Source organism: Saccopteryx leptura, chromosome 2 (assembly GCF_036850995.1).
Source record: "Saccopteryx leptura isolate mSacLep1 chromosome 2, mSacLep1_pri_phased_curated, whole genome shotgun sequence".
In the NCBI taxonomy this organism is placed as follows: Eukaryota; Metazoa; Chordata; class Mammalia; order Chiroptera; family Emballonuridae; genus Saccopteryx; species Saccopteryx leptura.
The window spans coordinates 371,908,798-371,930,241 of NC_089504.1; the positions used below are offsets into that span (position 1 = coordinate 371,908,798).

The 21,444-nt window shown below is 49.5% G+C and overlaps 1 protein-coding gene across 2 annotated transcripts in view; it reads left to right on the forward strand.

Annotated features, from left to right (window-relative positions):
- Positions 1 to 4,784, forward strand: part of KCNJ5 (potassium inwardly rectifying channel subfamily J member 5) — a 33,710-nt gene extending 28,926 nt beyond the window's left edge. Inside the window, exons 3-4 of one of the 2 annotated variants that reach the window (XR_010748973.1) lie at positions 158 to 1,426; positions 1,462 to 4,784. Coding sequence is in view for 1 of the 2 variants with exons in the window: in XM_066365221.1 (XP_066221318.1) it covers positions 158 to 480 (323 nt within the window). In the remaining variant the exon portion in view is untranslated. The other variant, XM_066365221.1, reaches the window with a different exon arrangement.
- The last annotated feature ends 16,660 nt before the right edge of the window (positions 4,785 to 21,444 follow it).

Sequence of the window (21,444 nt, forward strand, 5' to 3'; positions counted from 1 at the left end):
AATGGATGGATTATGGATAGATGATAGATGGATGGATGAATGGATGGATTATGGATAGATGATAGATGGATGGATGGATGGATGGATGGATGGATGGATGGATGGATGGATGAATGACTGTGGCAAGTCCTAATACAGGGACCCTCTGTTCCCCTAGGCATGACTTGCCAAGCACGAAGCTCCTACATGGATACAGAGGTGCTCTGGGGCCACCGGTTCACGCCAGTGCTCACCTTGGAGAAAGGCTTCTATGAGGTGGACTACAACACCTTTCACGACACCTATGAGACCAACACGCCCAGCTGCTGTGCCAAGGAGCTGGCAGAAATGAAGCGGGAAGGCCGGCTTTCCCAGTGCCTCCCCAGCACCCCGCTGCCGGGCATCTGTGCTAAGGCAGAGATGGATGCAGAGGCTGAGCAGCAGAGAGAGGATGAGCCCGAGGGGCTGAGTGGGTCACGGGAGACCATGGGCTTGGTGTAAGGGCTGCCCTCTCCCCACAGCCGCCCCTCACTGGCTCCTGTGAGCTCAGATGCTGCAGAGCTGGGGGGTGGGGTGGGGTGAACTAGCGATGTGGTGTTTAGGGGCCCAGGGTCCATCAGGCTCTGTGGGGAGAAGCAGTATCTCCAGTGCCGGAACCTCCCAGCTCGGGGCCTCTCGGAACAGGTGGCCTGCTGCGTGGGCCCCTGCGGCCACGCTGCCCTTCTGTCCCAGCCTCTGCTGGCACTGGCTAACGGCCAGGCCAGGATGGGATTCCCCACAATGTAAATTACAGGATGTTCTCCGTCTTCACACAACTCTATCAACTGGCCCAGAATCACAGGTCTCAAAGACCAACCGGCAGCCCCCTCTAAGGGCGGACACCCAGAAACGGCAGTCGTCCCCTTCTTTCCAGCCTAAGGCTCATCATGGATTCAGGAGGACAGATTCTGCCCTCCTGGAAGCTCGGATGCCCATCCTAGACTGAGGTCACAAGCTCACGGGGTAGGGTCGATCCAAAGCATGCAGGCACTTCCTCTCACATCTGAGACTTACTGGGAGCTGCAGAGTACACGGGCCTAGATGATCCCTTTCATTATCTGGGAAGGGTGTTTTTCCTCTGCTGTGTTCCACATGTCAGATGTAGCCTACTGGCCACTTAGAAGGTGGCCTGGACCACAAAGCACCTCTGAGCATGTGGATAGTGGTCTCAGCCACTTCCAGGCCACCCTTGACCCACTGTGCCCTGCACCCCTCACTAAAGAGAGAACCCCAGAAGCTAGTTCTTTTTGTATTTTCAGCCCAAGAATCTCAAAGTACTTCTAATTTTCACTGTGGTTTTCTTTCAAAATCTCAAAGAGCCTGTGGTGGATCCGAGAGAGAAAAAGCTGAGTTTCAGAGGGTAGTGTCAGACAGGGAGGGCAGAGAGGGAAGAAAAACAGAGAGAAAGGCAAGCAAGTCGAACTTTAAAATAAGCATCGAAAGGCAAGCAAGTCGAACTTTAAAATAAGCACCGGCACTAAGCGTTGCTGAGGTGTGCGGCTTCAGGAGAGCGCATCGTTGCTCACCAGTAAGTCATGGGACGTGATGCAGAAATGAGATGGGGCTGCAGGGCAGCATCAGCTTCTGGCCCAGGTTGGACCAGCTCTCAGCTGGTGCCAAGAGGCCCTGGGCCTCCTGTCCCGCAGGCAGGGGTCTTAGAAGGCAGCTGGACGGAGACTGCAGGGATGGTGCCCAGGGAGGGGGAGGGTAGGGCTCCCTCCTCTCATCTTGCAAACATGGAGTGAGGGGAATCATTGGAAATATAGGAGTGGGTGAATATCACAAGAGAAAAGAGCAGAGAAAAGCCTTAAAGCTGACAGCTTCAAAGGGCTTTTCTAGTATAGAGGGCACAGAAAGAGGATGGATGGATGGACAGACTGACAGTCCAGAATGTCATTTCGAAGGACGGAGCACGTCTGGTACCTGCTGATGCAGACAGACTTCTGATTAGCTGACCTAGACCTGGAGGGAGTATCAGCCACAGCATTATGGAGGACTCACCCCCAGATCCCACAGTTCTCACTGGCCTTTGAAAACAGAAGTGTTCTCCTGCCCCCAGGTGATCGCCTTCCCCAGGAGAAAAAGCAAAGCTTCAACGAGGCAGGATGTTAGGCAGAGCAAAGAGAATAGCGTTTGGATCTCAGGGCCCGATCTCCTTGGACCAGGCTGGGTCGTCCAGGTCCCAGGGCCTGCCTCTCCTCTCCTGGACGATCACCTCAGGGAGGGGGGATCCCTGTGCTTGGGCGCAGGGGCTGGATCTTGAGAGGTAGACACAAGGAAGCAGCAAGCAAGCAGTGGTCCTCCCCAGGGGCATGGCACTGAGGCAGGGTTCCACCACCCTCCTGTGGTGAGGCAGGTCTGGGGGTGGGCTCGCACCCTGCCCTCAGGGGACAGGGAAACAGGCAGCCCACAGCACCCCAGTGGGCGTGGCATGCAATGCAGAGTCTGAGGCAAGGAGCCCATTACCAAGATTGGATGCCTTGAGGTGGGAGGAGCTGCATCTGGACTCCCAGGCCTAACCTGAGCCCACCAGGTCCAGGGCTCACACAACAGGACTGCTTCCTTGGTTTCCAGCCAGATCCAAAACCTGCCTTTGTCACACCTACCAGTGCCTGCAGGCTACAGCCCTCAGCAAGGCAGCTAAGCAGGGACAGGAACCACAGGTGAAGTAGCCTTATTGCTGGCCTGGGGCCTGGGCCTGTCTCACACCTGCCTCCTCAGTTTATTATTCTGAACATCTGCGACTGGCCAGGTGGGGCTCTCCAGTTCTCTGTCTCTGCTGTAGCCTCTGAACCCAAATCCCATCTCTCCACCAACTACAGAAGCCACCAGTTTTACAAAAGAGAAAGAGATCAGTGTGGACCTATTCTAATCTCCCTGGTAGGCCAGAGCCCTCGTGCACGGGGGTCAGTCACAGACTAATCCAGTGTGCATATGAGCTGCTCCCTCTCATGGAAACACAAATGCCAGACCTCCATCCACACCCTAGGAAGAACTTCCTCGTGGACAGCTGATCTAACTTAAAGCTTGAGAACTTCTTCAGATCATTGTATGGAAGTTCTTGCATAAATATGGACTTATTAAATGTAAAGTCTGATGACAATCAGCGCTTCAGGGAGTCACTTATAAAACAACTGTGCCTACACACCGGCCACTGTGGGTCATAGCCTGAGTGGCGTGGCTCAGCGTCGACCCATCACTTCTGATGGGCCACAGAGGTGAGCCAAGCTGTAAGGTAGGGCCACCGGTAATTCCCTCAGGCCTCATATGTTCTAAGTCCCAAGCGCCATCTTGCTGGTCAGACTCTGAAAGCACTGTGAGCTAACTCCTGCCTAAGCGCCCATGTAAACAGGCATCCCTGTAAGGGAAAAGCCCGGGAATGCAGAAGGTCAGTTGCCCTTAGCTCCCCTCTCCCCATCAGTCTGACACTTGACAGGTGTTGACACCATTACTCAAAGGACCCTGTTCCCAGGCCAAGTAGAATGGACATTGCCCGTGATTCAGACGCGTCCTCGCTGCGCAGTCGGATCCCACTTCTTGTCATTTCCTCCTGCTGCTTTGAGATCATGGCTTCAGCAGCTGACCTTGATGGGGGACAAAGACCCCTTTTCTGTGTGCTCCTCATCTGTAACAACTGGGCGCCTTCTTCCACATTATTTATCCTCTGCCCTGCCTTCCTACAGCTCTTGTATTTCTGGGGAGTCAGGAGCCATAGAAAATTGAACTTTTTTGTATTGACATTGCCCAAAACGAAAACAGTTGGCCTGCTGTCTTTTAAGACTATGCCCTGAATAAGTCTCTGCACACACACCATTTACTGAGCACTACTGTGCGCCCAGCAGTGGGTTTGGCACTTTCCCTAGGTGACTGCATTTAATTCTTTTTTTTTTTTTTTTTTTTTTTTTGCGTTTTTCTGAAGCTGGAAACAGGGAGAGACAGTCAGACAGACTCCTGCATGCGCCCGACCGGGATCCACCCGGCACGCCCACCATGGGGCGACGCTCTGCCCACCAGGGGGCAATGCTCTGCCCATCCTGGGTGTCGCCATGTTGCGACCAGAGCCACTCTAGCGCCTGAGGCAGAGGCCACAGAGCCATCCCCAGCGCCCGGGCCATCTTTGCTCCAATGGAGCCTTGGCTGCGGGAGGGGAAGAGAGAGACAGAGAGGAAAGCGCGGCGGAGGGGTGGAGAAGCAAATGGGCGCTTCTCCTATGTGCCCTGGCCGGGAATCGAACCCGGGTCCTCCGCACGCTAGGGCATTTAATTCTTAATACACTGCAGAGAAGCCCTTAGAAACCTCGTGTTACCAATGAGACAGTTGAGGTTCAGAGAGGTTAATTAGTTTGCTTAAGGTCACACAGATGAGAGGCGTCAAGCGTCTCCCTGGACCATCACCTCACCCACGTCTGGGGCGTGTCACCTAGCGCAGGCAGCAGGGATAAGGACGCCCCTCCCTCTTCAGATGGTCCGTTTGTGTGCTGTGTTGTGCTGGAGAGCCTCAGCCAGCAGCAGGCACGCCTGTGGCAGGATAACTGGGAAACACCCTTCTCTGATTCCCGGGGAATGAATTAATGAGCTGTGAAGAGAGATTAGATGGGGACTTACTGTTTCAGCAAGAAGCCAAATTGCTTGTCTTGGTTTTTTGCTAATGACAGCTCCTTAAATGGCTATATCCAATCATTCTCCCTGTGTAGGATTTGTCAATCTTATTAAAAAGAACACCACTGCATTGCTAAAAAATTCATCCAATAAAGTGGATTTGATGTAGCCAAACTGTGTCTTATCTAAACAGATGACCGTTGGCTTCCCATTGAAATTTATTGCCAGTTTAAGCAAACTCATCCTTCTTATTTTCATCCATCTAAACACTCAATAGCAGCATCTGGACCAGTGTTGGGGTGAGAGTCCAGGTGAAGAAGGGGAGGGGCCTGAATGAGGAGAGGTGGGCCAGGGGGCAGGCTCAGCGGGCAAAGTGCGGGCCGGGAACAAGCAAAGCAGAGAAAGGGAGCAGTGTGGGTTCTCATGTTAGCTCTTTCTTTCCCTCACCCATTATTTAATGTTAAATATTCATATCTACATTACATAAGTAATGAGTAATTAAAAATTCCCTCTTTAGGGAGTCCCAAGACTGGTTGGTAGTCTGCATTCATGGCGTTAGCTAGCAAAATGGTTGATATTACCGAACCAGAGAGGGCAGAAGAAGGTTTAGCACTGGCAAAGGACTTCAGGATTTCGCAAGTGAAAGCCAACAGTCTCCGTTGAAAACATTACTCGTAGAAGAGGATCTCAGATTGGTTTCTCTTCTGCTCTAGCCGACCCAATGGGAACTGAACAGTTCAGATTTATGAAAGAGGTTAACTGAGGATCCCTCACTGAAACCATCCCAAAAGGATAGAACAGCTCGCCAGGCTTGGATTTAGAACAAGAAGCAATATTTTAAGCTGTGAAAGGCAGCGCAGCACTGACGTGTATGGGAGATTTCCCATGTCTGGTCCGTGGTCACCAGGCATGTCTCAGTCAGCTCGGGATGCTGTAGCAAACATATTGCAGACTGGGTGGCTTAAACAGAAAACATTTATTTCTTACAATTCTGGAGGCTGGGTAGTCCAAGATCAAGGTACCAGCAGAACCGGTGCCTAGAGGAGCTGCTTCTTGGTTCACAGAGGCCATCCTCTCAGTGTGCTCAAATGACAGGAGGGGACAGGGAGCACCGTAGGGACTCGTTTATAGGAGCACTAATCCCACTCACAGGGGCTTCACCCTCAGGACCTACTCACTTAGTAAAGGCCCCACCCCCTAATACCATCATGTTAAGGGATAGGATTTAAACGGGGGGGGGAACACACATTACATTCAGTCTATATAGCAAGGTCTATGTGTCTGGGACCCAAGCCAACGCAGGTCCAGCGCCTCTAAATCAGCACTGAGAAAAATACCGTGTTAACACTAAAGGTGAAGATGTCTTCATGGTGGTGACTTAGAATAAAAACACACACGAAGGCCAGGAGGCTCTGGGAACGGACGGCTGTTTGCGGGGTGGGGAGTGTCTTGCCTGTGAATTGCAGAACGAAGACTGTTCCGCATGGGGGAGCACACCAGGTCAGAGGGCAAGAAGTGGGCCCCTCAATGGACTCATTTGCTGGTTAAGACTGGGTTGCAATTTGGGGAAGGAGAACTATACACACATTTCTAATAAGAAGCAAAAAATTTAACATTATCTTCAGCAAAACCCACCCTGTCCCAAACAGTGCAGATTAAGCATGTGCCAGTCAGAGGACCAGATGAAACACTCCCCAGATATCCCCACAGACCCGGTAGGATGCCAGCCATAAAGTGTGCTGACTTCTTCATGGCAGATAAGTGTCAAGGAAAGAGTTTCAGAAACAGAAATATTGCTGACGTTTTCCTCTGAGGGACTGTTGACTTTTGCTCAGAGCTGCTACTAAAATGACCTTGCCTCTTGTAGTTGAGGCAAAAATCCTAAATCACAGAGGAGGAATTCATGAGAATTGAAGCATATTCACATATGCATTGAGCTTCATTCTTTTACCAAGTGGCAAAACCCTCAGTGCAGAAATCGAAGGTTGAGCGGGGTGACATGGTTGGCAGTAAGAAAGTAGGGCCATGCATTTAGGATCCCCTTTTTTTCCTTTTTATTGAATTTATTGGGGAGACACTGGTTTACAAAATTATACAGGTGTCAGGTACCCAATGCTACAACACATCATCCGTACACTGTATGGTACATTCACCACCCCAAAGCTTATGTGCACACATTGAATGTCATTGTCACATTCCAGATTGTCCCTTAAGTAATTATGCTCAGAGGAGACTGCACTCAGCCCTGTGTGATTGGAACCTTCACGGTGGTAACCACTTTCTCTCTGAAGCTGAAGACGTGATCAGCCGTGGTCATTCAGGAATTCACCCACCATCTGTTCCTCTCGAAGAGGAAGAGTCCAGCTGGGTCTGGTCCATGGAGCAGATGGGAAGGGGGGGAATTGCATGCTGAACCCAGGCGCACCCTGATGGATAGGAGCTCGCTGCTGACCTCCCTCTGATGCCTTAGGAACTGTGTGGGCGGGGCCCTCCTCTCCTTCTTCCTCCTCCTCCCTCACCTCCTTCCTCCCCCTCCTCCTCCTCACTCCCCTCCTTCTTCCTCCTCCTCCTCCTCCCCACAGTCAGCAGTGAACTGGCCTCCTGCCCAGCCACAGGCCCCATCTGCAGGGGTCCTCACAACCTTCCCATGTGAAGGGAGAGAATCCTGTGGGGGCGCTGCCCCTCCTCCCCTGTCTCCCAGAGTCCCAGAGGGGCCACAGGAGCAGGAGAGCCTGGCCATCACACCACCCAGGCCACCGGACCTGTCTTAGGCATCCTCGCAGCCAGCTCATGGTGGCAGAGACCAGGTGCAACTCTGCACAAGGTTCAAACCATCTCTGACTTTACACGGGTTTAATTTTCCTATATGTTCCTTCATTCAGCAAATAGTGACTGAGCACTTTCTATGCGCCAGAAGCAGGAACAGGCGCACGGACTCACCTGTTGTCCGGACAGATGTTGTGCCCCCTGTGGAATTCACTGTCTGGCGGAGGGAGCAGGCATAGCGGTGAAAAAGCACACAAGCAATTGAGAGGCTCAGAGTTTCCAACAGGGGCTGTGAAGGAAACAAACAGGGTTCTGAGGTCAAGAACAGGAGGGATGTGTCTCAGGAAGGACATGGCCTCTCTCCAAGGAGGTGTCTCCGACGGGAGCAGGAAATAGGAGGAGGGCCGAACTGATCAGGCAAAGCGGTGGGAGCGATTGAGTCTGGGCCGAGGGGACAGGTGTACATAAAATATAAATGTCATGAGGAGGGAGGGGGAGAAGAGGCCTGAGAGGCTGCAGCTGGGGGGAGTGGCGGGGCCAGGCCCTGCCTGACTGGGAGATAGGCTGTGAATGTGGACTTCGCTCCCAGCACGGAGGGAAGCAGAGGGAAGCCTCTCATCAGAGGGTGACCCTGTGCAGTCTGCTGAGAGGACGTGGTCTCAGATGTGTGGCGCGTTCATTCCCCAGGGATCACAGCCACATCGCGACACTTTCTGAGCTGCTCAGCCTGGCTGTAAAGCCACAGCTAATTCTAAGTACTTCTTTTACTACCGTATTTTTCGCTCCATAAGACGCACTTTTTTTCCCTAAAAGTGGAGGGGAGAATGCCCATGCGTCTTATGGAGCAAAAAATATGGCATTTTATTCAATATTTTAACACACCATTTGGTTCAGAATATTTTTTTTCTTATTTTCCTCCTTAAAAGCCTAGGTGTGTCTTATGGTCAGGTGTGTCTTATGGAGCAAAAAATACTGTAAATATTTCCAAATTGCACACTCAGGAGTATTTCTGAGCCAGTCTGAACAAATATATTTTAAGTATTATTGCCTACATGCCAGACACTCTTACGTGTCACATCTGATCAGATTGCATGAAGACCCTTCTGACTGCCACAGACCCACCCCTGCACCTGCAGCGCTTCCCGCCTGTGCCAGGAACAGCCTCTCTGAGCCCCGATACTGGCTGTCGTGCTGAGCTCGCTACGTAAGAATACCCAGAACGGCTTCTTGCTGTCGAGCACCGGCCTGGGCAGCACCCTCCACGGTAGCTTCTAATAGGCAGCAGGTTCTCTCCACTTCCAGGCAGTATCTGCAAGAGAAAACTAGTCTCTTTTCAACGCCTTTAAGGTTTCCACTTTAAAAGGAAAATTTCAGGCTCTGGCCATAGATAACACATCGTCCTGGTGCACCGAGGTCATGGGTTTGATCCCAGGAAGCAACCAATGAGTGCACAACTAAATGGAACAACTAAGTGGAACAACGAGTGGATGATCTTCTTCCCTCCCTTCCCTCCCTCTCTCACTCTCCCTTCTCTCAAATCAATGGGGGGGTGGGAGAAATTTTATTCTGTGAGGAACTGCTCATGCATATGACAGGTACACATCTGGAAAGCTGGGATTGGTTGTCGGAAGTCTAGCTCTCCCCGCGCTTCCCCACCCTTCCAGGATCTCTCTTCCCTGGCTCAGTCACGGACCCCGGATGGCCCGCGCTCTGCCTCCTCCCCTGCCCACATCCCAGTCCATAATGCCTCACACGTGCTGCCTTCCTTCTACAGCACCCCAAGGATAGTAGCCCCCAACCAGGTTAAGTTCACTATTTCTTCCTCTTCTGTATATAAAATAAAGTTTCATATATTTTATATTTTTTCATATTTTAAAATGAAATAAAACCTTTTCAGGACGGAAGAGTTCAGGAGAGTGAGATTAGGTTACGTCCAGAAGTCCTCTCAGGCCACCCTTTCAGGCCGACTTAACTCACTTATTCAGCTAACACTGGGTGAGCACAGTCAGTGTTCCGAGCATCCTGCCTGGAGCCAGGGGAACAGAATGATGAGATATGGTCCCTGCCCTTTGGGAGCTCAAAGCCAAGTTGGATGGAGGTTTCCAAACGGATTGCTCTGACTAGTATCTTAATGTTTTATAGACACAGACAAATGGCCTGTTGTTGGTTACTAGAGGAAAGAACCAAGTAAAAATACATGGATATATTCATGAAAAATTATTCAAAGGAAAGTCTCAAAATTCAGGTTTTGTCTACAAAATCAATGATTTATCATTAAATCAGTATTAATGGCTTATACATTTAAAATGTGCCATGAAAAGACAGTAGCAATTCTGGGCTGAACCTTCCACCTTCCACACCGATCACTTCCCGATCTTGCTTATACTTGTTGCTCTAATCTATGGAGAACTGGCCGACCAGCAGCACTTAACCCCTCAACTATCAGCTATCTACCACCTGCGATGAGTACCCAGAGTTCATAGTGTGCTGAGAACAAGTCTGAGTACTGTGAGGATTTTTTCTGAGTTCCTTTTGGCTAAAACACTATGCATGCCTTTTTCTGTGTTACAATTTTTTTAAACACAGTTCCCCAGATTTTTATCATAGAACAACCTAAAAAAACAAGAATCACAGCCATTCATCCAAAGACCTGGACAAACTGGTGTCCGGCCCCGCTGCCCTGCAGGCTCCCACAAAGTCCTCTCTTGCCCACACCACGGCAGGCAGCCAGGGGAGGCAGCATTTTCTAACTGGAAGTTCTTAGCTCACGGGGAATTTCCGCAGAACCTGCAGCCCAGGCCTCGCCCTCACATGCCCATCATTGAGCAGATCTCAGTGAGAGCCCTGCTTGGGGGCAAGGACACTTTCAACCTGGCACTGTGCTTGGGACTGGAGTTCTAACTGTAGGCAAAGGAGACACAGCCCTTGTCTACAAGGAACTTGTCTGAGTGGGGAGGCAAGCATTAATATAATAAAGTCACACAATATAAACTTTTTTTGTGTGTGTGTGTGACAGAGACAGAGAGAGGGACAGACAGACAGAAAGGGAGAGAGATGAGAAGCATCAATTCTTCGTTGCAGCTCCTTAGTCTCCTTAGTTGTTCATTGATTGCGTACTCATATGTGCCTTGACCAGGGGATGGGGGGGTGCAGGGGTGGCTATAGCATAGTGAGTCACCCCTTGCTCAAGCCAGCAATCTTGGGCTTCAAACCAGTAACCATGGGGTCATGTCTATGATCCTACACTCGAGCCAGTGACCCCGTGCTCAAGCCAAATGAGCCCACACTCAAGACGGCAACCCTGAGGCTTCGAACCTGAGTCCTCCGCGTCCCAGTCCAACAGTCTACCCGCTGTGCCACTGCCTGGTCAGGCCACACAATATAAACTTAGGCTTACACTTTTGGCCAGTCCTTTGAATGAGAGGTATACAGGGCAATAAAAGTATAAAAAGCGTAAGACGGGTGATCTTACCTGGTCTGCAGAAGTGGCATTTGTACTGAGATTTGAAGCATAAGAAGAGCTTGATCAAGAAGAGCCAGAGTGAGGAAGATACCCCCCCCCCAGCAGTGGGCATTACTTTGAGAAAGACTCCTGTTGGGTCAGAGGGGGAGTGATGCCCTGAAAGATCTGAAAGGAAGCTGGGGACGGGGCTGGTCCCTGGGCAGAGAGGTGGGGCTGCACCACGGCCGTCATGCTGATGCCAGTTTTCATTGTTATCCTAAGTGCAATGGAATGCTGCTGAAAGATGGGCATTGTTTAGAACAGGGGTCGGGAACCTATGGCTCGTGAACCAGATGTGGCTCTTTTGATGGCTGCATCTGGCTCGCAGACAAATCTTTAATAAATAATATAATAATGTTAAAAATATAAAACATTCTCATGTATTACAATTCATTCATTTCCTACCACTCATGTTCATGGTTGCGGGTGGCTGGAGCCAATCACAGCTGTCCTCGGGGACAACACCAAATTTTTATTGGATAATGTGTAACGTACACGGGTCGTTGTATGGCTCTCACGGAATTACATTTTAAAATATGTGGTGTTCATGGGTTTCTCAGTCAAAAAGTTTTCTGACCCCTGGTTTAGAAGAATAATCTGGTTGAGAGTAGAGGACAAATGGAAAGGGGCAAGAGGATGCTTTGGGGGCCAGTGGATGAGAAATGATGGTGACTTGGACATAGAGATGTTGATGGATTTGAAGAGGTACAACGGAATGATGAACAGAATGGTGGATCATGGGGAGAGGGGCGTGTGAAAGGAAGGATGCCAGGCCTCCAGTCTGCAGAACCAATAGAGGACGCTCATTCCCTGAGCCTAGCCACACTGGAATACAATCAAATTCGGGCGGCGGTGGTGGAGCAGAGGACTGCTATGAGTTTGGGTTTGGACCCAATGGAAAGTCATGGGGTGAGAACAGCAGGCTGAGCAACATGAGACAATACTCATTTATCTGCTGAGCAAGGCCATCAGAGTTCCCACTGCAGCCCTCCCGCCCAAGCATGCCCCGGCCAGAGGGCCACACAAGAGAACAGAACCCCTGCGTCTCATGCCGGCCCCTCTTCCATCCTCTCTGAATATGGTCAAATTTTTTTCTTATACGTCACCAGATCTAGTTTGCTCTAAATTTCTCTCCCAGTTAATTTCTTTTACATTGTACCTCTGTAATTTCTCTGGACTTCCACTTCCCATTTAAATGCCTTATTTTCATTCTTGAAGCTTTCTTTTAAACGTGACAACTCCTTCTTGGTCTCTACTGTGATGTCTGACAGGAAGCGAGCTGAAAAGAGTCAATTTCAATACTGTCCTTACAGATCTTCATATCAACTGGAGAAAAGTAAGTGGAACCCTATGAAATTGCTGGTGGGCAGAAAGGTGTGTGGAAATCTTCACAAATTCACCCTGGGCAGAGAACTGTAATTATCAACAGTTATCATAAAATCTTAATTTCTACATGATTGCTCCTCCCGTCACTCCATCCCCTTTCATTTATATTCACAGTGGCATATTCTGGAAGATAATCCAGAGCAGCCCGGGGTGCAGTTTCAATGAACTGTCCCAAACAGTTACACATTATTCCATTTACTTTATGCAGCTAAGGCTGGTCTTGGTGTGTCATGAGTTCGTGCCTTTTACTTCCAGGGAATTCATTTATTGTTACTCTTCTATTCTTAAGAGAGTTGTGCTTCAAGTTTCTACAGCAAAACCTTCAGCCGAGTTTCATGAAAGCGTCCAATAGATGTAACACCGCACTCACACATTTACAACCCAGGTACACAAGACACACACCCCCCTCCGAGATCTGCAGACATCATTAATTCATAAATTATAGCTCTGCTTATTTCTTACTGAACTTTGAGTCGATTATACTAACCATTACCATACACACTAACTTACAGTTAGAGTTATAAAAGGAAACCATACACCGATATTACCGTCCAATGGTTGCACCAACATGTCACTATTAGCTTCAAATACTGCACAGGTGAGAAGCGAGAAGTGCGAATGCACGAAGTGTTTCTGTCTGAACTTTGAGTGTCCGCACCATCCTGGAGAGAAAAAGGCTCTCAGTCAGACAGACCCAGATTCAATCTGAGCCACTTCCCCTGCTGTGGAAGAGTGACAGCTGTCTCATGGACACTCATAGAATTAACTGAGATTTCGTGGGAAGACCCACTCACATGGCATCTCTTCCTTTATCTTGGGGATCACATGTAAAGACAGGAGCCGTCTTCTTTCTCCTCTCCCCTCAGGTTCACCCTGCCCTTTAGCCAGCCACTAATGCAGATGTCCCAGCCTCTCCTTCCCTCTGTCCCTCTGGTCCCCTCCTCTCTTCCTTCACCACTCCACTGTTTCCATCCAATTAAAGCCTTCCAAGACCCTCTTGGGCCAAGCTAAACAGACTTCTTCTCTCGGGCCTGACAACCTTGCTCCTGCAGCTGCTCTTATGAGCAGGACACTTCCCGCTGAGAGGGCTTCTCTCCTAGCACACTCCCCCCCCCCCCCCCCCCCCCCCCCCCGCCCCACAACTTACCTTGGCCTTTCATTCACTCCCTTATTCCACATTGATTTACCGGGAACCTTCTGCAAACTTGGTCTGCTCTGTGTCCAGCACTGCACATGGGGCTTTCTTGGGTTTTACAATAGGTATTTGAGACCAACTCTAGCCATGCTTCACACATGCCATCGTGCAGGGCAGCGGGCAGTGCGCCCGTCTTGTCTGACAAGGTTCAGGCCCCCTATTCATCCCACACATAGGAGGACGGATCAACAGAGGGGGTTTCACGCATCAGAAATCATGAGAGGCCAGCCATGCTCAGAGCTTCACCAGATCCCTCCCGTCTTGCTCACTCAGCTGCCGCCATCTGTTGACTATGAGGGTGAGGGTTCTCTCTGTACCACACAGGCTGCCCCACCCATAAGTGCGCAGGGTACAGCCATAGAGCTGGGTGCTCAGCTCTGGCTCAACAGGGATGGTCAGGAGCAACAGGGCAGCCTGGTCCAGGAGCACAGCGCTGCCACAGGGGCAGGGGAGATGGGGAGACGGTCCTGCAGCAGCACCAGGGCCTGGACTCTGAGTGGACCTCGGCGTGAGCAAAGGGAATGGGAAAGACTACCTTGGGCTCCCAGAGCTCTGAAATGCTCCCGATGCAGATGGCCTCAGGTTGCCCATTCCAAGTGCACTGTGGGACTGTTGTCCTGCTGTCCTCCTCACCAGTAAGAACCAAACTAGCCTCTCGGGCTGCTGGTGCTGTCCCAGGTGCAGCCAAGAATTCAAGTAACACCCTAGCTTCTGCTATTCACAAGAGCCAGATTGGGCTGGTTTCTCATCCTGTTTGACAGCACAGCCACTTCTCCAAGGCCACATTGGTTAGCAATGAAGTCTATGGATCCCGGAACCAAGTAACCAGGAACCAAGCGCTGGGTCCAAAGTTTGCCCGTGGCTTAGTGTCAGTTACTTAACCTTCTCTGCAGAAGGTTGTAATGATCTTCGTTCATGACAGAACCAGCCACAGGAACACAATTAGCTCAGAGTCTCCTTTGAGCTCCGCCTCAGCTTTCAAAACCGAGACCACGTGTTTGCCAAGCACTGCCCGGGGAGAACAGCGTCCTGCTGGGCCTTCTCGTGCTGGGGCCCTCCCCTGGGTCCACCGAGTGCCTCCAAGCTGTAGTCTGGGGGCTTCTGCCCGAGCCTCCTCCTCCCCCTCTCCTTTCATAGATGTCAGACCTGCACTGTGACCTGAAGGCTGTCTCCAGCCACTCTGCTTAGTCTCCCACTTACCTTTCATCCTCTGTAAATCTCTTGCACGTCTATGTCTTGGCATGGTCTTCTGAAAGCCAACTGGCTCATAATTGGCCCAGCAAGGGAAGCTGGAGGATTTCTACACCAGCTCTTTTCCCTCACTAGTTGAAGCTTGCTGTGGCATTATTAAACCCCCTGGATTTTTGGAGTTAGTTGCTCTGCCCTCAGGCAGCTCTCAAAAAAAAAAAAAAAAAAAAAAAAAAAAAAAAAAAAAAAAAAGGCCCTCCCGTGCATGATATGGGAACTTGTCAGCAAGAATGAGGACTATCCACTGCATCTGTGAAAGACCCAGAGGCGGACCAAGGGGATGGGGCTGGGCCGCACGGTATGTGACCCACTTTCCCTTCATTCAAGGGGTCTGGGTCTGTAAATTGGCCCAAAACTGGGAATTGATTGAGGGGCCAGGACTCTCTGTTTTAATGATTTGGGTTAGGAATCTGTTCACTTGACTTAGAACTTTCATCCTTATATAGATCAATTGAGAATTTAGTAGGTCCTGTTTATTTCACTGCAAGGAATACCACAATTTACTAGCCAGATTCTGTGGATGTCCGAGCAGGCAGTCCTGGTTACAAATGATATAAGTTCTGTAGGTTTGTCCTTAAGTTGAATAGTATGTAAGTTGGAACAAGTACATTTAACTATTAAGTGCAACTTAGATGTTTGTCTTAATATAGTATTTAACTTTTAGTGCCTATAAATATGTAAACATTTTCAAACCTGCAGAACCTCTCCTGTTCGTAACCCGGGGACCACCTGTATTATGATTGCTGCTTGACACTGTTGTCCATCATGGTAATAATGCCCGTTTTGCTTTTGGTGGTTGCCTCCACTTGGCCCCGCCACCTTGAGATCCAGTTCTTCCTGCTGCGTTCTGGCTCCCAGGCCAGTGACTACAGCCCCTGTGCAGCCTGCCCTGTAGAGAAAAGTGATCACAGAGCTCTTCAAGAAGGCCAGGGCTCCCCTCACAAATTTATTCCTCACAGTGATGCTGAGAGGTATGTCTCCTGGACCTTCTGGGGTGAGTGAGAGGGTCTTAAATGATAATCCACTCAAAAACTCCAGTCTCCCTAAACTTTTGAATCCTCCCGCTACATTGAATCAAAGTGTGTCTGGCATTTCCATTGTGCTCGCAGTGGGCCGGCCGCCTCTCAGTTCCTGTTTCAGCCAGCCCGCCCAGGGACCTCCTGGAGCCCTTTCTATCCTCTGATCTGCCATAGTAAATGCATGGCCTCTGCTTAATGAGCCCATGTCAATAATTTGGGCCTCATCCAACTTTGTGTTCCTTCCACCATTATCCCACCACCTTCATATCCACTCCTCCATGTGTTCCCCAGATTTCTGTCTGTGTAAATTAGAAAGTTCAATGCTTTTTCTGGCCTCTAGTTCACCTCCCGTGTGTCATATTCAGTATGAACCTCACCTTTAGGGGCCTGCTGGAACTTGAGTCTGATTGTAGGTCTAGAAGCAGAGAAGGGTGCTGGGGCGGGTCCCAAGGAGAATCAGTGGTGTCTTGCATCATGTAACTGATGTGCAAGTTTCACAATGCAGAGTGAGTTGCCTCAGATAGGGGTATAGCAACCACTATCACTGGGGTGGGGAAGCTGCTACCGCCAGGAGTGGGGATGTCACTGCCCCTTGGGGATGAGTAGTCACCTTCCACTTCATCAAAGTCTTCCCACACGTCCCCATTCCCACAGACAAGGTCCCGTTCCTTCCTAGCCAACGCCCTCGCTTTAGCAGCAGACACCTGGAAGACTGGACTTGAACGGGCGTGCAGGCCAGCCGCTCACAGCAGCCGAGTCTGCACGTGACCTCCAGCCGCCTCAGCCGCAGCTCCAGGAGGGGAGGTCTCATCAGGGCACACGCAGAAGCTCTCTGCTCACTTACACGCGGCTGGAGCTGAAAATTCAAATCCTTGAGCTCATCCTTCTCTTTCACCACTTTCTTCAGTGATGTTGGGAGCAACCAACCAATGTTATTATATTCATTTGGTTTCCAGAAATGTTCCCAAGTTTCATATACGGTCACACAGCATCTTGCTTCTTATAAGAAGTTGATGAGGAGTACCCAATGCAGATATTTTGCATATCTCTATAAACAGTTCATTTCATGGACAATCAGTGTTCTCTTTAATACTGGAAATAGAATCATTAGCATCTTCAAAGCTAATTAGATTAGAGAGCCATATCCAGAAACCCTAGAACCAATTCAGAAAACTCTTCCTTATGTTCTAGTCCTCCAGAACCTGAATCAGAACCAAAACCTGTAGTCATGGTTCTCCTCAGAAACAGAACCAGTAGGAGGACTTATTTATTTCTTCATTCTGAGGAGCTGGATCACATAATGATGAAGGCTGAGAAGTCTCACCCCCTGCCATCTGCAAGCTGAGGACCCAGGAAAAGCAATGGAGTGATTCAGTCGAGTCCCAATGCTTGAGGACCAGGGAAGCCGACGGTCTAAATCCCAGCTCCACAGCAGAAGTGGATGAGATGGGATGTCCCCGCTCAGCAGTGACTCAGGAACAAAGAGGTCAATTCCTCCTGCTGTTTTTTGTTCTACCCCGGCCTGCAATGGATTGGGTGATGCCCACCCACACTGAGGAGGGCACTCTACCTTATTAAGTCCACTTACTAAATCTTAATTTCACACCCAGAAATGATATTTAACCTGGGAACTCTGTGGCCAGTCATGTTGACACATGAAATTAACCATCATGACCTAAGAAGAGATGGACAGTTTCAGGTGATTTTTCAAAGGTAAAGTTGAGAGGACCTGGTGAGGAAAGAAAGATGTGGACAGAGTCAGGGGAGAGAAGGAAAGGTGGACTCCCTTGTTTGGGGTTGAGCAACCGGATGACTGGTGACAACATTTACTCAAAGGAAACAATGGATAGTGATAGGCTTGAGAAAAAGTCAATCTCACTTTTTCCATGTTGGATGTGAAGTCCCCACAATACATCCACGTGAAAACGTTGAGTAGAGAAAGAAGCCTGAATAGGCCAGTCGGAAAGTAGGAGACAGACTGATAGGACCTGTCTAGGGTCACTCAGGACAAGGGAAGAGCACTCAGGGGCAGGGAGTGTGCACAGCAGTGTGGGCTGCTGAGAGGTGGGGTGAGGATGCTCCCGAGCAAGGGCTGCCTCGGGGGAGAGTGGCCTGACGCTGACACCGGCTCAGAGCGGGCTGAGGGTGTGTGAGCTTCTCCTGGCGGACTGGCTGTAAAGCAGAGGAGAGAACTAGGGGGGCGTCTAGAGAGAAAGGGAGTGGGGGAAGTGGTTTTAGAATTTGGGTTGTGTGCTGCTGTTTTAAGATGCTAGAGACTTAGCACGTTTAAGCGCTGATGGGAAATATTAATTACAGAGGGAGAAGCGGACGATGCCCAATGGTGAATGGATCATCCAAAGATGGTCCCAGAGAAAATGGGGGGGGGGGGCTGAGATGCAGAGCACATTGTCCAGACCACAACGGAGAACTCTTCTCTCTGAAACGTTTCATTCTTCCCTGGTTTTCCTCCGTGGTGTCCTTCTTCTCTCTTTGTGCCCCTTTAAAGTCCCATCTTCCTTCATCGTGCAGATGAAGTCAGCACATCCTTTTACTTCTTGCCTAAGCCAATTCTCGGTGTTTCCTTGTCTCACCACATGTCCGTGATCTTGGCAGCCGCACTCAGTGTTCTCACCAAGAGTGACCACGTCCTCTAGGTGTGCCAAAGACCTCATCTACCAACTGGCACGTCGGTCAAGCTAGCATCTTCCTGCTTTTATTGTGACTCCCTCAACACCAAGCCCTGGTTTGACAAGAAAAATAAATAAATGGGCTTTTACTGCGAAGATATGTCCATACAGGAGTCAGGGTAAGGAGAGAGCCCCAACAGCTCCCCTGTGTATGTCCCTGTGACGGACAGATGTCCTGCTAACCAGGTCCACACTTCTCATGGCGGTGAGGCTGAGCTACTGGCAATTAAGAAAAGACGCAAAACAAAAGCTCAGGATGTTGTATCTAGGAGAGCCTGGGGTGCTGACAGCCTTTCTCATTCCGGTATATGTCCTCCTCTACTCCTCACATGTGCCAAACAAACACAGGAGCTAATCTCAGAAGCCATTAGACAGTGCTAAGAACAGATGAGGTGTGAACACCATGGAGGGGGCATGCACACCCTGACAGGCGTTAATCAGTGCTCAGTAAAAATAGCAGGGCAGGAGATTGGCAGGTAGGTCAGAGATAACTAGCCCTGGGCAGCACAGAGCTCTCCTGGGCAATGTTGACTGCAGGCATTTCACATGACTTCAAATCACTTGTTTATCACGTCTGCCTCCAGCATTCTAGGGGATGGTTAGGATATTGAGTTAATTAAGAAAGTTGATATTTGTAAAGTGCTTAGAACAGTGCCTGAAACATGGTAAGCATAAGCATTAAATATAATAACAAAACAATAGGTCCTCAACAAGCAGGACTTAAAGGCAGGTAAACATCTATTTGAAAAATGTTTCTTCTAGTTTTTCAGAGTTATCTACTAATAGGTCATTTTAACTGATTTCTGTTTCTTTCTTTGAAAAATGAAGGTATTCCTGCTTATTGTCCAGGGTTGTTGTGGGGATAATATAAAACGCTATTGTCAAGTTTTGCTCAGCCCAGCAGCGCTTCACAGGGAAGAGAACAAGTCTCCCCAAGATAAGGGTGGTCATGGCCCTGGTTGGTTGATTCAGTGGTAGAGTGTTGGCCCAGCATGTGGAAGTCCCGGGTTTGAATTCTGATCAGGGCACACAGGAGAAGCAACCATTTACTTCTCCACCCCTCTCTTTTCCCCCTCTCCTTTCTCTCTCTCTCTCTCTCTCTTCCCCTCCTGCAGTCATGGCTTGATTGGTTCAAGCGCATCAGCCCTGGGTGCTGAGGATGGCTCCATGGAGCCTCTACTGGTGTGCTAAAAATAGCTCAGTTGTGAGCATGGCCCCAGACGGGCAGAGCATCAGCCCCGGACAGGGGTTGCCAGGTGGATCCCAGTCGGGGTACATGCGGGAGTCTGTCTCCCTATCTCCCCTCCTCTCACTTGGAAAAGAAGAGAAAAGATAAGAGTGGTCTTCACCAAACGCAGCACCTTCTCATCCTCATAAGGCTCTGTGAAGGTGAATTCATATGTCAGCTTGCTTGGGCCAAGGTACCCAGATAATTGGCCAAACATTATTCCGAATGTTTTTATGAGGCTGTTTTAGATGAGATTACCATTTAAGTCAGTGGACTTTGAGTAAAGCAGATTGCCACCGACGGTGTGTTGGGCCTCGCTCAATCAGCTGAAGGCCTGAACAGCACAAAGGACTGACCTCCCCAGGCAAGCAGCAAGTCTGCATGCTTTGCAGGTTTTGGACTTGCCAGCCATGTAATCACATGATCTAATTCCTTAAATAAATATGTGTATATTATATAAAATATATACTATATATAAAATATGCTTTTATATATTATTACAAGTATACACACACACACATCCCATTGTTTCTGTTGCTCAGAGGACTCTGATGAATACAGGCACAGACTCCCTCTGTCATCAGAATAATACAAAATGAAACAGCCCATCTACCCAACATGAAGAGGCAGCTGAGACGTGTGGCTTGACGGCTAAGAAGGAGCGAGGTGCTTGCACGTCTAGTGTCTGCAGCTGTGCGTCTGCCTGGCTGAGCGTCCATGCTGCTGCTGAGCCCGCGCTGGCAACCATACAGCACTCTGGCTCCAGAGAGGAAGGCCCAAGGAGACACAGGAGGGAGAGGAGTCAGTCTTTCCCAAGGTGTGTGGACTCTTTATTACTGACCAGACATGCTAGAGATGGGATCATAACAAAATAATAAATTTAATTGAACCTAAAACACAGTTCATTGTAATGCACACTATATTTTATGTACCAAAAAGACAGAAACATCTTTAGAATTCATAAATGTCAAAATGGGAAAAAATATATCTCAAATGAATAACACAGAATAATAACAGCACTAATAAGATGTCTAGGACTTACCATGGGCAGGTACTGTTCTGAGCACTTAACATATGTCCCTTCTTTAATTCTCACAGCCAATCTATGAACTAGAACCTGTTATCACCCATTTACGGATGAGGACACTGAAACTCAGACAGGCTGGGATCTCACGCAGCTTCTAAGTGGCAGAACTAGGATTTGAACCCAGACACACTGGCTCCAGGGTCTGTGCTCTCAACAGCTCCATAAAAACAAAAATTAGGAGACTGCTCATCCCAAATCTGTCTCTTTGTCTGGGGTCCTGCTGAGCAGCCCACCGCCCATTCCAGAAAGTTCAATGGCTGTCAGCTTGGCTGCAAGTGACCATTCTTCATGGTACCTTAGCGTTTCTGAAAAGTAAAATATATTCTACAGCAGTTCATGACTCTGTCATGAAGTTCCTTATACAGGTGGCAAATTTGAGGAAAGGGCGGAACTCAAAGATCCCGGTGTGCTTGCCTGAATTTAGTGAGAGGACATCACATTACTTCATGTGACCACAGTCTGGGCCATGAATTCACTCACCAGCCAGGTACTGGGCAGTCAATCACTGGGGACCAAAAATGGGCTGGAGCGGAAGAGAGCACCTGTGTCCCCCAGCCTCTATGAACTCGGGACACAGAGCTCAGCACCTAAAACCTCGGAGGAAACGGAAGCAGAAGGTCCGAAAGAGCCCTGCAGGGTTATTTTTGGGATGGTTTGCCCTTCTCTGAGAGTTCCTCCCCTAGGCATTCATGGCATCCTGGGGGCATTTC